Raw genomic sequence first — 12,933 nt, 5'->3', positions numbered from 1 at the left:
GGAAAAGGCGATGGAAAAAGAAAAGATGATACAGCGTCAACAAACTTCCGTTCTAAGACCTCAGCTTCCCCCAGGGAAGAAAGTACAGTGTCAGGTGCTCATTCACTGTAATAGGAACCATAGCACAGAGAGGTGTGTACACTGCAACAAGTACACATGTTGTAAATGTAGGAATGGCGGACCTTGGGTGTGTGGGAACTGTTAATATTTGAATGTGATGATTTTATATAGCACGGATCGGAAATCAGCAGTTCTTAACATTGCACCACGCAAGCTGTTGTATCAACCACCAACTGTAACTTGCTTTCTTTATTCTTCGGTTATAGTCTTGAATAAAAGTGCACTTTTATTTATGTGAAACCAGCTGTGTCAGATGGGGTTGTATGGATTGATTCTGAATGTGACTGCGAGAATGAAAAGTGAATTAAAAAAAAAAAAAAAAAAGCTAACCTTTACCAGTATCATAAGTTACACCGCCTGTTACAGACTGAAATCAAATTTATATTGTTATTCTAAAATTGTAAGAATAAGAGCAGTTAATTTTTCAAAGTGGAGCCGTGCGGAATCGAACTCGCCACCCTCTGATTCCCAGTCAGGGGCTGATACCATTACGCCACCACGGCGGTTGTAGTAAGAAAGTCAATGTGGCATGCTAACGCGGCTTTTTTTTTTTTTTTTTTTTTTTGCATGAAGGCGCACGTGTTCTTTTATTTGTACCTTTTGTGAAAGTGTTTCTTTGATATATGGACTTCAGGCTTCATACGTTATATAGTTTATGCCTACATTTTGTCATTTACTATTAGAATATGAAAAACGTTTCTGTTTTAAAAATGTGTTTGCACAGCCAACTATAGAAATGGAACACACATGAAATGCGTGTATTCCAAATAACGCTAGAATTATTTCCACTGTAAAACTCCACTTCAATCCCAGGTAATCAAATCAAGGCAAGGCTTGAGCTAGGAGAGAAGTTCATTCTAAGTCGGTGGGGGGATGGAATAGCTGGCTGCTAGTAGCTTTATCAGCACATTTAGATGACAAAGGATTCTGGCGGAGAGGTGCAAACGGATTTAAGACGCGATTTAAGGTGGGACGGATTTACGAGTTTTTTCGTAGGCTCTGGTAATTCTAGTGTTAAAGTGATACTTCAGCCTACAAGATTATTAGATCATTTCCCAGCATAACCACTTTACATGTTTTTTCAGTTGGTTTCCTTTCTTTTACAAAAAAGGATATTAAGTCCAACTCAATCAATTAGTTATTGTGCTTTTAAACTAGATGTAATGATTAACACAATAGGAAAGGTTAAAGCTGAGAAAACCCTCTCAAAACTCAAAATCTGCACCAAAATTTAACGCAGTTTTATTAAAACAAAAAGAGTTTCAACTATTAATCAAGTATACATTTAAAACAGAAAAGAAAAGGGAAGAGATAAAATAAATATTATATAAAAATATGATAGCCCAATAAGGCAAAAAACAAAGCTTCCTGCAAACATGTAATGCTAAAAGGTCTTCCGAAGACGGTGGGAGGATTAACATAATTGAGGCAGCTTACAATTGCTGGTATGCTAATTGAAATTAAAGTCAAGTATTCACTGAGAACAGGAAAATATAAAAAATATACAGTAGTTGTGGAATTTTATCCTTGAGGGCTTGAAAACATCCCATGATAAATGGTTGACAAAAGGGTTCCACATAAAGACAGCAGTGTTATAATTATTTAAGTGATATAATGCACAAGTGGCACAATATGATGTAGACAGTAATTGAACCAGGGGAATACAAAAATCAGAATGGGAGAAAACCATTCTTTAAATATTTCTTAATAATGACTGTAGGCTATCATTACTGTACAATGAAAGGCATCTCCTCCTTACCTCTTTGGCCAGTTGAACTCTGAGCTCCGGCCTTAGTGCAGTTAATAAAAACATGAGGCGTAAATCATAAAATAGGCCTCTGGGGGATACTCCTGTTTCAGTACTGAGCTTTACCCTCACAGCCAGACCTGACAGCAACCTAGAAGAAATAAAAACAACAATTACAAATTTTTAACAATGAGTCATAAACAGCTTGTTGAATAAATCTAGTTCCTTGAGCAATTCCCTTTTACATTACCACAAGATCCAATTATAGATTTTGACACATCACATTGTTAATTTTTATGCATTTGTTTTATTATTATTATTTTTTTTTTTACATTGAATAAAAATTACATTGGAGCAGTAACTTGTACTCTTATGAAGTACGCTGGCACCTAAGTGGGTGTTCACGTAATGCTAAGAGTCAGCATAATGAGAAGTGCACAAATAAACTCAAAAGATACATTGAGGATCTGACGAAAAGATAACGATTCCTGAAAAAGAGCAATTTGGTGTTACCTGTAAAGTTTGCTTTACATCTCTTGGATCCAAATTATTTTTGTTTAGATTATTTTTGAAGAAATCAAAAGCTGTCACTGAGCCTTATTATTAGCAGAAACCTTTATAAAATTGATGAAGGTCTGTCACTAGCCCTTTTTTATGTGAACAAGGCTCATTCGTGTCATGATTTTATTAGTGCAGGTTTGAGCCTGCCATACTTCATTTCTTTTATTTCATGTTGTGACTGGATAGAATCACATTTGAGAGTATTGTGATTAATTCTTTTTCATTTTTTCTGGGCACTGTCCCCCACCATAATCTATCGTTGATGGGGGAGGAGTGAAAGCTTTAGATTCTTCGGTTTTTGATGGATCTCTACATTTTACAGTTTCCCGATACTGAAAACATTGATATTTCAATGATGGGTGTGTGTCTGTCTGTGTGTGGTAGTCTCCTGAGGACAGTCTAGAGCTAAAACGACTAGATGGAATAATACCAAACATTCAAAACTTAAGCCTGTTATGAAAGGACGATGTGCTGATTAGTTTTTGAGCCAAAGAGTGCAAAAGAAAGAGGCACTCTGGAGGACTCCTCAAATACCATAATTCTGCAATTAATTATGAATTCTTTTTGTCAATTGCTATTGTAATGACCTATTTTATGATCAGAAAGATCAGCATCTGAGCGGTAAATAATTACTGAAATGTTATAGAACAGTTTGGGTAACTTGGTTCCTAGAATGTAAAGCCTACTGACACTATTTTTAGAATTGCTAGAATTCGGCTTTTCTTTGTAATAATTTCTTTATGTGGCACTTTATAGGCACCATTAACTAGAAGAACTGACTGTGCTCGTGTGCGAAACAGCACATCTGATTGTTCTGAACACAAGGTAATGACTTGGGCTTATTGCGGAAAAGAGCATTAATGAGACTTTTAATGAAAATTAGGGTTAGAATTGACAACTAATGGTTACTTATATTTTGGTTAGCATCTATTTGTTCAACTACAAACCTGTTTTTAGTCACATATTTTTCACCTCTTCCTACTTGCCATTCACACCTGAATGATTCTGAAACCTCATCTGCCATGCCTACACAATTCAATAAATTTACTTTTCACACTGCCCTACTTCAACTTCCACACTGTCAGCCTTGAGACGTACTTCTGGGAGGAAGGAAAAAGACATCAAGATTGAGGAAGTGTTTGACAAAAAGACAAGAGGAAGGGAATATTTTGGTAGTAGTTTGAGGTTACCACTTCAGTATTGACAGGAGTTTGAGACTTGTTGTGTGCAACTTGATCTTGGCCCTACTTGTCTTGATCAAGTTAATCAAGAATGTATGTGGTGGTGTGGATGTTTAAGGGTGTACTCACACTGGCATTTGTTCCGTGTCCAAGCATGTTTGTCTGCATGTAACCCCACAAAGTTTAGTTTGTTTAACTAGTGTGATCATACCGTGCCGGGCCAAATGCACCGTGCCCTGGCCCGCTTTGAAGAGGTTGGCCCAAGCGTGATTTGGACAGTGAAATCGCTAAACATGCCCGAGCTCGGGAAAAAAAACATGACGTCAATGACGTGACAAGTCAGATAGCGCAATTCTCATTTCATTCAATATCTTTTGAGTTAAGAAAATATGTTTTTATTCTCACCTTACACATGAACATGAATTGTAGTTGGCAAGAAAAGCTGCAAATTCCTCCCTTAATTTCATTTATCACAGTAAAAATCTTCTCACAGTAGTAAAGAAGATCTTTCCTTCCACATTCAGGAGACTGATCTGGTGGAACTGGTTGATGGTTGAAGAGTTTTTCTTCTTGGGAATCAGGATCCCTCCTGCCCTTTGCCATACCTTTGGTATGATTAGTTTTTTCCATGCCACCTTCATTAGCTTCCATATGTACTTCAAGGCACCAGGAGTATTCTTACAAAAATTACAGGAAATGCTGTTGGGCCCAGCGGCAGATGCTGATCTAGCCTGCTTTACTGTGCTCCCAACTTCGCTCCATGTAGGGGGATCTCTGTAGAAGGCAGTCCTGGTTTGCTCTTTCTTCTTATGCTGCTTCCTCAAAGCTCTCTGCTCTTTGCAGCATTGCAAGGCGCTGCTTGATGTCGTCCTGTAGTGCCTCAATACATTTCCTTTCCAATTCTCTGGCCTTTTCCACTGTTTCTTTTTTGTTCCACCCTTCTTTATTTCTGTCACAGTGACACTTCATATCAAATTATGGAAGTCTGATATATCAAACACTGATAGTAATGAGATACAGCATCTTGCCTTCTCTGTCCTGTTCTGTGTACTGAGGTCCATATGGATGATGGATAAAACTGTTGTCATCTTTTGGCATGACCGTTCGAAATTTTGATTCAGGAGAGGACCTTCCCTGTTGTGCTGTTTGAAAATGTATTAAGCCTAAATACTAAATAACAATGTCATCATTAAATTTATTGGCCCTACGCAGCATGGGTAGTTTGTGTATTGTGAGAATTGGCACTGCTCATGAGTCCCTTGTGTTTGGTCAGATTTTTAAAACTCTTTATTGTTTCTGATTTCAGAATTCTAGTTCCTGTAAGATTTGTGAAGTTCCTTATTTCTGCTTAGTGTGACTTTTCTAAGTCTTATCTGATTTATGATCTTGCTCGGGCATGTATGTTTGCTCTCCTGCCTGGTTCCTGAATTCTGAACTTGACATTTTCTAATCACTTTTACTGTACTTGGTTCTTTTGACTTTTGGCTACCTATCTACATTCCAATGTCATGGCTCTTGATGTTGCTTCAAAATCAGCTACTAATTTGTACCCATTATTCAAATTCAAGTAACAGCAAAACAGGAGATGAAATACACCTGTGGGAAATTCAGAGTTTACAGAGATCTGACAGTAACATATTTGTTCTATCTCTTATTTTACCAGCATATCCAACAGTTTTTTAAGCGACTTTTCTCAATATGATCTGATGTGTAGATAAGAAATATGTATAGTGTCTTATCACATTTACTTTAGGATTACAAATTGTGATTTATTCATTTTACAATTATACTTGTTTACTTTTCGCACTGTGTTTATCATAGGCTTAGGTCATTTTTCAACTCCCGTGGCCCACTTGGTGCTGATGGTTGAGGGTTATATATTGAGTTAAAAAAACAGATGTTTCAAGATAAAGTGGTAATACTTGCTGATTATGGTGCAGAAGAGGGGTGACAATTTGCATGTTGATTAGCATATGCAAGTAAGAATTTTTCCAGACTCTGTACATATGACAATATTGACCCTATGCATGTCTGAAGAGTATGGCATTTCAGCAGGTATTTACCTAATGTAAGTAGCTAAAAAAATATGTTAAGTGGCTTCATAAAAAATCCTCCTTACTTCGTCAAGGTCTCAGTTGTAAGTGGTTCCTTCATGCTGTCTTTGTTTGTTCACAGCCTAATATCTTTGTCAACAAATTGGTAAGAACTTGTAACAAACTCCCATCATGCACACAGCATGCTTTAGGGTTGTGGTCCTATATTTGTTGAGGTGGACAGAACATATCACAACAATGGAAAATATACTGTGAACACACCTTACATAAGCACCTACATGTATGTAATATGTGTGTAATTTGGAAAATTGAATAAACATAAGACAATTTTCCAATATGAAGAGGACATGTTCAGTAAATATTAAGGCTTTTGATTTACATTTGGACTTGTATCTCATTAGCATCCATTGTAAGCCTTGTGAGGTTATACATAATTGCATGTTTACTATATAGCCAAACGACTGTGGACAGCTGACCCTCACACCTATATGAGCTTGGTAGATATGCTATTCCAAAACCATGGGCATGATATTGGAAGTTGCCCCCCTCTTTGCAAATAAAACAGCCTCCCCTCTTCTGAGAAAGTGTTTCACAAGATTTTGGAAAGTGTCTGTGGGAATTTGCACCCATTCAGCCAAAAGAGCATTTGTGAGTTCAGGTACTGAGTTGGACAAGAAGACCAAGGTTGCATTGGGTGTGAGAGTTCATCTTAAAGGTGTCCAACTGGGATAAGGTCAGGGATCTGTGCAGGCTTCCCTGTCTTTATGGACCTAGTTTTGTGCACAGGGCACAGTCATGGGGCCTTCGTCAAAATGTTGCCACAAAATTGGAAGCAAGCAATTGTCTAAAATGTCTTTGTAAGCTATACCAACAACAATACCCTTTACTGAAACCACAGGATCTAGTCAAAACCTTGAAAAACATCCCCAGACCATTATCCCTCCACAAACAAGTTTCCAGCAGGCAATAGGCACTATGCAGTCTGGAAGGTATTGTTCCCCTGGCAGCTGCCAAACGCAAATTTTCCATCAGACTGACAGATTATTAGTGAAGTGCAATTCATCACTGCAGAGAACATGCTTCCACTGCTTCAGAGTGCAATGGTGGCATGCTTAACACCACTCTAGCTGACGCTTGACATTGTGCAGAGTGATCTTTGACTTATGTCCAGCTGCACAGCCAGGGAAATTCATTTCATGATGCTTCTGATGCACAGTTGTTGTGCTGATGTTACGTGCAGATGCAGTTTGGAACCCTGTTATGAGTAATGCAATAAAGGATAGATGATTTTTACACATTATGCGCTTCAGCACTTGGCAGCTCAGAAGTTTTGCATGATCTACACATTTGTGCTCCCACCTTGTAATAATAAAAGAGTTTAAAGCTGAGTGAGGCAGAGCAGAAATTTCATGCACTGACTTGTGGGAAAGGTGGCATCCTATGACAGTGCCACGATTAAAGCCACAACCCCTTCTATTGAAAATGTTTGTCAATGGAGACTGCACGACTACGTGTTTGATTTATGCACCTGTCAACAATGAGAAACACCTAAACTCAATAATTTGGAGGGGTGTTCACATACTTTTGGCCATGCAGTATAAATTGCTAAATACAACTTCAGTCAACAAAGCAAGTGGCTGGGACAACTGATGACATGCCTCTACTGCGAAAGATAGCTTAAATGAAAAATTATTTAACATGTTTATCAATCTCAATAAAACATCTTTAATGCCAGATAGAGATTTCCACTTGGTTCTGAGAAGTAATAAACTGAACAGCTTCAAATAACTCTTTTGTTACCTCCTTTGAATAGAGACTAGCTTTTGGCTCTAAATTAAACTTGAAAACTGGTGAGGTGATACAAGTTAGCAGATTACAAACAATGTAATTTCAAACAGTACTAGAAAACCTGTTAAGATATATTGCACAAACAGGTAGGCTAATGAAGTACAGTGCTAGAAGAACTTTCTAGCAGCTGTATTCCAGTTCACCTCACTTCCTCCTACACATTAGTCTCACAATGCATGTGCTATATAGCAGACAGGGTCTCATACCTGGATCAAACATTTTTCTTTTTTTGTTTTATCTTTATGTTGTTTTTTAATATTATTTTCTTAATATTGTTAATGATTGTTACATATTATATATTAAGTATTGTATTATGTTAATATTATTTGTTGTTTTTGTTTTGTGCCATTTCTCCTTAACGTAGAAGGAAGCTGAGTTCCTCCTTATATTGCAGCTGAGGAACCCCCTTACCAAAGACTTTATGTTGAGCTAAAAGTTTTGAATCCCTCTTTTCAACATTTATAAAATATTGTATATGCTCTTTTGTGAAATTCTTGGTTATGGACTTACTGTATATCACTGATTGGTTTTTTTTTACATAAAGATTTCCTTTTTAGGAATGTTATTTTTTCTTATTTCTTGTTTGGTTTTTGAACATTTTTTCAATAAATCTTTAAATATTAAATAACTCTTGTCTTTTTATTGTAGGCCATGGATTTTGAGAGGTTCCCCTCTCCCTCTCAAGATTTAGCAGTGTTGTGATGTGAGATTTTACATATAACTTGATGAATATTTTGTACTGTATATCTTTATTTGTAATTTAGACAAAGCAGTGTAATTTAGTGTTTACCCCTCCCCCTTAGGAATGGGTCTATTTGAATTTTACGACAAGATTTGGGGGATGTGTGTTTTAAACCAGTTTGGCAAGTGTTTCCTTGCTAAAGTCATTTCTACCCCCGCAAATGGGCTAAGGTGTACTTTAACATATGGTTTGGGGGCAGGTGTTAAGATGTTCTATTTCCCCCATTGGTCTGAAGTATGACTGTTTGGAATTGGCTTGGTTCAGAAACCTTTAAGTACTATGATGTGCTATTGGCTCTCGGGGTTGGACAGAACATCTATAAATGTATGTGTTTAACCTCAGTATCTCTCTCTTACCAACCAACATATGATGAAGAAGCATCTCTCTTGCTAACCTGAAGAGAACACAATGAACAGCACACCTCAGCAGCCATTTTGAACAGACATGTGGCTGAAAGCTGAGCATCAATGATGCCTTAACTAGAGACATTTAAGTAACCAGAAGTCTGTGTGCCACCTGAACTACATATCATCATTTAATCAGGTTGTATGGTTGCCAATATTCAAATGTACTTTGCATTTTGTTATTATTTATGAATATTATCAATAATACTAATACATTGTTTAAACTGTAACTTAACTTCTGCTTGTCTTTTACTATTTCTAATTGCCTAAGGTTATAGATATAGAAGGGAAGGTGGGGATAAGTTATATACAATAATACCTTATAAACAGTGGTAAGTCTGTGAGATTAGGCATTCTAAGGCTACATATTAATAATACAATAGGGGAAAGTAGAGCAATATATATATTACTCTACCAAGACAAAACAATTGGCGTAGTCGGCAGGATTTTGCGGTAACCATTGTTTTGCACCTTGTCAGACAAAACAATTGGCGTAGTCGGCAGGATTTGGGGTAACCATGTTTTGCACCTTGTTTGCAAATACTGTTGATGTATATGTGTGTGTATGTATGTGAATTTTAGGGTGCCCAGTGTACAAATGCGGTGGAAGTAAAACATTGTTTGGTTGCTGAATGGAATATAACCAACAGTGTAGAGACTTCATGTGTGTCACAAGGACACCCGCATGTTTGTTAGTGCTGGTGGTAGTGAGTCCCTAATTAAAGTGCTAGAGAGTGGTGGAACATTGCATGCGTCATTCATACGGCATTTAAGTGGTTAAAGTCCTAGGGAGTGATGGGACATGCATTCATCATTCATACGGCACTTATTTGTTTAGAATCTTTGTGTATGTATGTGTATGTTTGCTTACAGGGGCAAAAGTAGGCCAACCCATAACGAAGGTGGCAAATTGTATTAGATTATAATTGTAGACTCAGAAATGCCTAAATTTATATTAAAGTCAGCCATCTTCCAGTGGAGTGGCAGAAGCAAGCAGGTTAAAGCTTGGAAACCTGTAGTGCAGGTAGAGAAAGCAGAAGCTGAGCAGAGCATGCCACAAAATGGAAGGGGGCTGGAAGGATTAAAAGCAGGAAAACAGAAATCAGGTATAAAGAAGACAGCTGCTGTTATAAGAGGTTTATTTTCTGGTAATATTGGTAATTTCCCATTGGGATTAATAAAGTATCTATCTATCTATCTATCTATCTATCTATCTATCTATCTATCTATCTATCTATCTATCTATCTATCTATCTAATAAGGAAGATCAGTGTAAGGAAGAAAATAGCAAAGAGAAAGAAAGTGAAAATGGAATGTTGTGTGAAAGTTTTGAACTATGTAACAGTTGGTGTGAAAATTGTGAAGTGCTAGCATGTAGAACACCCACTGCTGAAGTGGAAAGCACAGAAAGCAGAGGAAACAAGGAGAGAAAACCACCTATGGTGAAAGTTAGGGCAATAGTAATGGGATCTTACTGGAACCCTAAAACATGGGTGGGTGACTTACCTGAGACAGATGGGTGCTCAGATAAAGAGTGGGAATGTGAGTGCAAGGAAAAGGAGAGAGATGAAAGGAAGGGAAAACAGAAAGGATGTTTTCTTCCATTATTATTCTCCATTGCACCACAATCTCCAGGTGATTCTGAGGTCTGTCCAGTGTTTAAAGAACATGCTACACCGATAGTTATTTCACCACTGTTAAGAAAGGTAACCAGTGCTGCACTGAAATTTGATTTAGGACAAAGAAATCAGATAGAAGGCAGAGAAGCTGGTGAGTGTGAATGGCAATTGTTGACTAGAGGGCATGAAATTGATAATGGTTTAAAGATAATGAGTAAAGAAAGTGTGGAATTAAAACAAAGAACAATGGAAATTAATGGAATTCAAGTGTTTGTGTGTGAAAGGTCTAAAAGTGCTAATGCAAGAATGGCTGAGTTGGAAACAAAGTGCACCAGTTTAGGATTTTGTTTGAATGAATCAGGACAAGCCAAAGAACAAAGGATGGGGGATGGTGCAGCAGGAAGGTTTACAAGCTCAGGCAGCAAGTCAGGAATGCACAGGGGTGTGAGGGTTATAACAGCTGTGCTGGGGCCAGCAGTAATTAAAAAGCACACACACTTAGGTTCAGTAATTCAAAACCTGACTGACCAGTTGTTTAAAAAGACAGCCTATGAATCTCCCAGTAATAAAATGGAGAAAAGTGAGCTGGTCTTGGGTAAAGAACACAGGTCAGTTTTAGGAGAGATGCTGGATTTAGAATTGGGATTTTGGAGAGGTTCTAGTCCACACTTTCAAGTAGCATTTACCATACAATAAAATAAAAAAGGACACACAGGCAATGAAAAAAAATAGAAGGGTAGCGCAGGAAGACAGGAAAGGGAAATAGTTATTTCTGTTTCAATTTTCTGGCCTTTTGTAATAGTGCAACTTCTATTGTAAGGTTTTACAGACTTTGGGTTTGTGCAGGTAATAAATAGTGAAGGCAATTAGCAGAGTAAAATCCATGCAGGAGATTGGGTTACCATTAGCACATTGGAGCAGAGTGGCACTAGTAGCCAAGCTGTTCCAATGAATGCCAGGAAGCAAAGTTTGAGTGTTGGCACCAGGTTAACAACCAAGAAGATGAGATGGACAGAAACTGCTTTGTCACCTTCCATTTTGCAGACCTGCCTACATAGCGGAATGAAACAAGAAACAGGAAAAGACAACAAGCAAAGACTAAAAACAAAGACATGAAGAAGAACTGAACAGACAGCAAGGAAAAGACACTTACAGGGGTTTAAGTGAGTAACAAGTTCACAAGTCATGCAATGATAAGGCTAGTCAGAATGGCTATAGTTTAAAACGAAAGGTTTGTTCATTACTGCAGCAAATTTATATTCCAAGGGGTGGAAACTGAACAAACCAGTTAGGAATGCCAAAATAAGGGGATTAATTTTGGGCTCATAAAGTATACATTCTGGGTATTAATTAATTAAGTGGGATAATTAATATCATTAATACTATTATTAAAGAGCGGCATACTGAGCAAATCTGTGAACTTTTTAGGAAAGCAGGTGCAGCTGGTACATTTGCAAGTCATATGGGCTCCGATGTTTAGGTATAGTGTAATTGGGGAAAATATGGAAGCCCTGCTGAGGTTGTCAGCTGTGGTACAGGCGCAGGACCATTGGGCCAATTCTGAACTGAGGTGTTTAGCACATTGAGTACGCATATGGTGAGCAAACAACTCTAGGGGTGGCCTACAGGGGGAATGATGAGTTGCATAGCTGTGATTTCTCATGGTGGTGATGCCAGCCTATACTGGTAAAGGCTGATGGCAGTCAAGAGTTGCACCATGGGTAGGAAAGCACAAGAGACAACTAAGTCAACCCCAAATGCATGAAGAGGGGCCACAAAAGTTGGTTTGTGAACAGTTTATGCAGTGGCACATGTGCTCTCACTTGGGCAGAAGTGGTTGTACTGGCACCTGTGGCATGTTACCTTTCAAATTTTGATATTAATTGAACAGCTGCATATGCTTAAACAGATAGTTTGGGACAGGGGTCTAATTAGCAGTTAGACACAAAACCAGTAAAGAACAAAGGTCAGTTTTAGGAATTCACACAATTTCAGTGGGCTAGTTTAGTGGAAGGTGTGGACTTGTCTCATTTTGAACCACCAGATCTGATGACATATGAAGACTGCAGAAAGCTAAAGGAACAGTTGAAGCAAGCCGGAGCAGATACAAGTCATCAGAAGCGCATCCAAGTTCTTCAGATTGTCTTTGAAATAAAGAAGATATGTAATGGACAAATGGTCACGGACAACTTTTAACACTGGGAGAGCAAATACTACAAACCAAAGCACAAGTTATTCAACAGACTCTTTAAACAATTAAGACTGTTTATAAAGACATTGTACAAAACATTCATCGGGGTGGAGTGTTGTGATGTGAGACTTTACATATAACTTGATGAATATTTTGTACTGTATATCTTTATTTGTAATTTAGACAAAGCAGTGTAATTTAGTGTTTACCCCTCCCCTGTAGGAATGGGTCTATTTGAATTTTACGACAGGATTTGGGGGATGTGTGTTTTAAACCAGTTTGGCAAGTGTTTCCTTGCTAAAGTCATTTCTACCCCCGCAAATGGGCTAAGGTGTACTTTAACATATGGTTTGGGGGCAGGTGTTAAGATGTTCTATTTCCCCCATTGGTCTGAAGTATGACTGTTTGGAATTGGCTTGGTTCAGAAACCTTTAAGTACCATGATGTGCTATTGGCTCTCGGGGTT

At 37.9% G+C, this 12,933-nt stretch overlaps 1 protein-coding gene across 4 annotated transcripts in view; it reads right to left on the bottom strand.

The window, feature by feature from the left end:
- Positions 1–12,933, bottom strand: part of LOC114660724 (synembryn-A-like) — a 284,885-nt gene that overhangs the window by 78,791 nt on the left and 193,161 nt on the right. For all 4 annotated transcript variants that reach the window (XM_051933704.1, XM_051933705.1, XM_051933706.1 and 1 more), the window contains one exon: positions 1,880–2,018. In XM_051933704.1, coding sequence (XP_051789664.1) covers positions 1,880–2,018 — 139 coding nt within the window. The remainder of the gene's footprint in view (positions 1–1,879; positions 2,019–12,933) is intronic.

The sequence above is a fragment of the Erpetoichthys calabaricus genome, chromosome 11 (assembly GCF_900747795.2).
Source record: "Erpetoichthys calabaricus chromosome 11, fErpCal1.3, whole genome shotgun sequence".
Classification (NCBI taxonomy): domain Eukaryota; kingdom Metazoa; phylum Chordata; class Cladistia; order Polypteriformes; family Polypteridae; genus Erpetoichthys; species Erpetoichthys calabaricus.
This window is presented reverse-complemented; position numbering and strand designations above follow the sequence as displayed.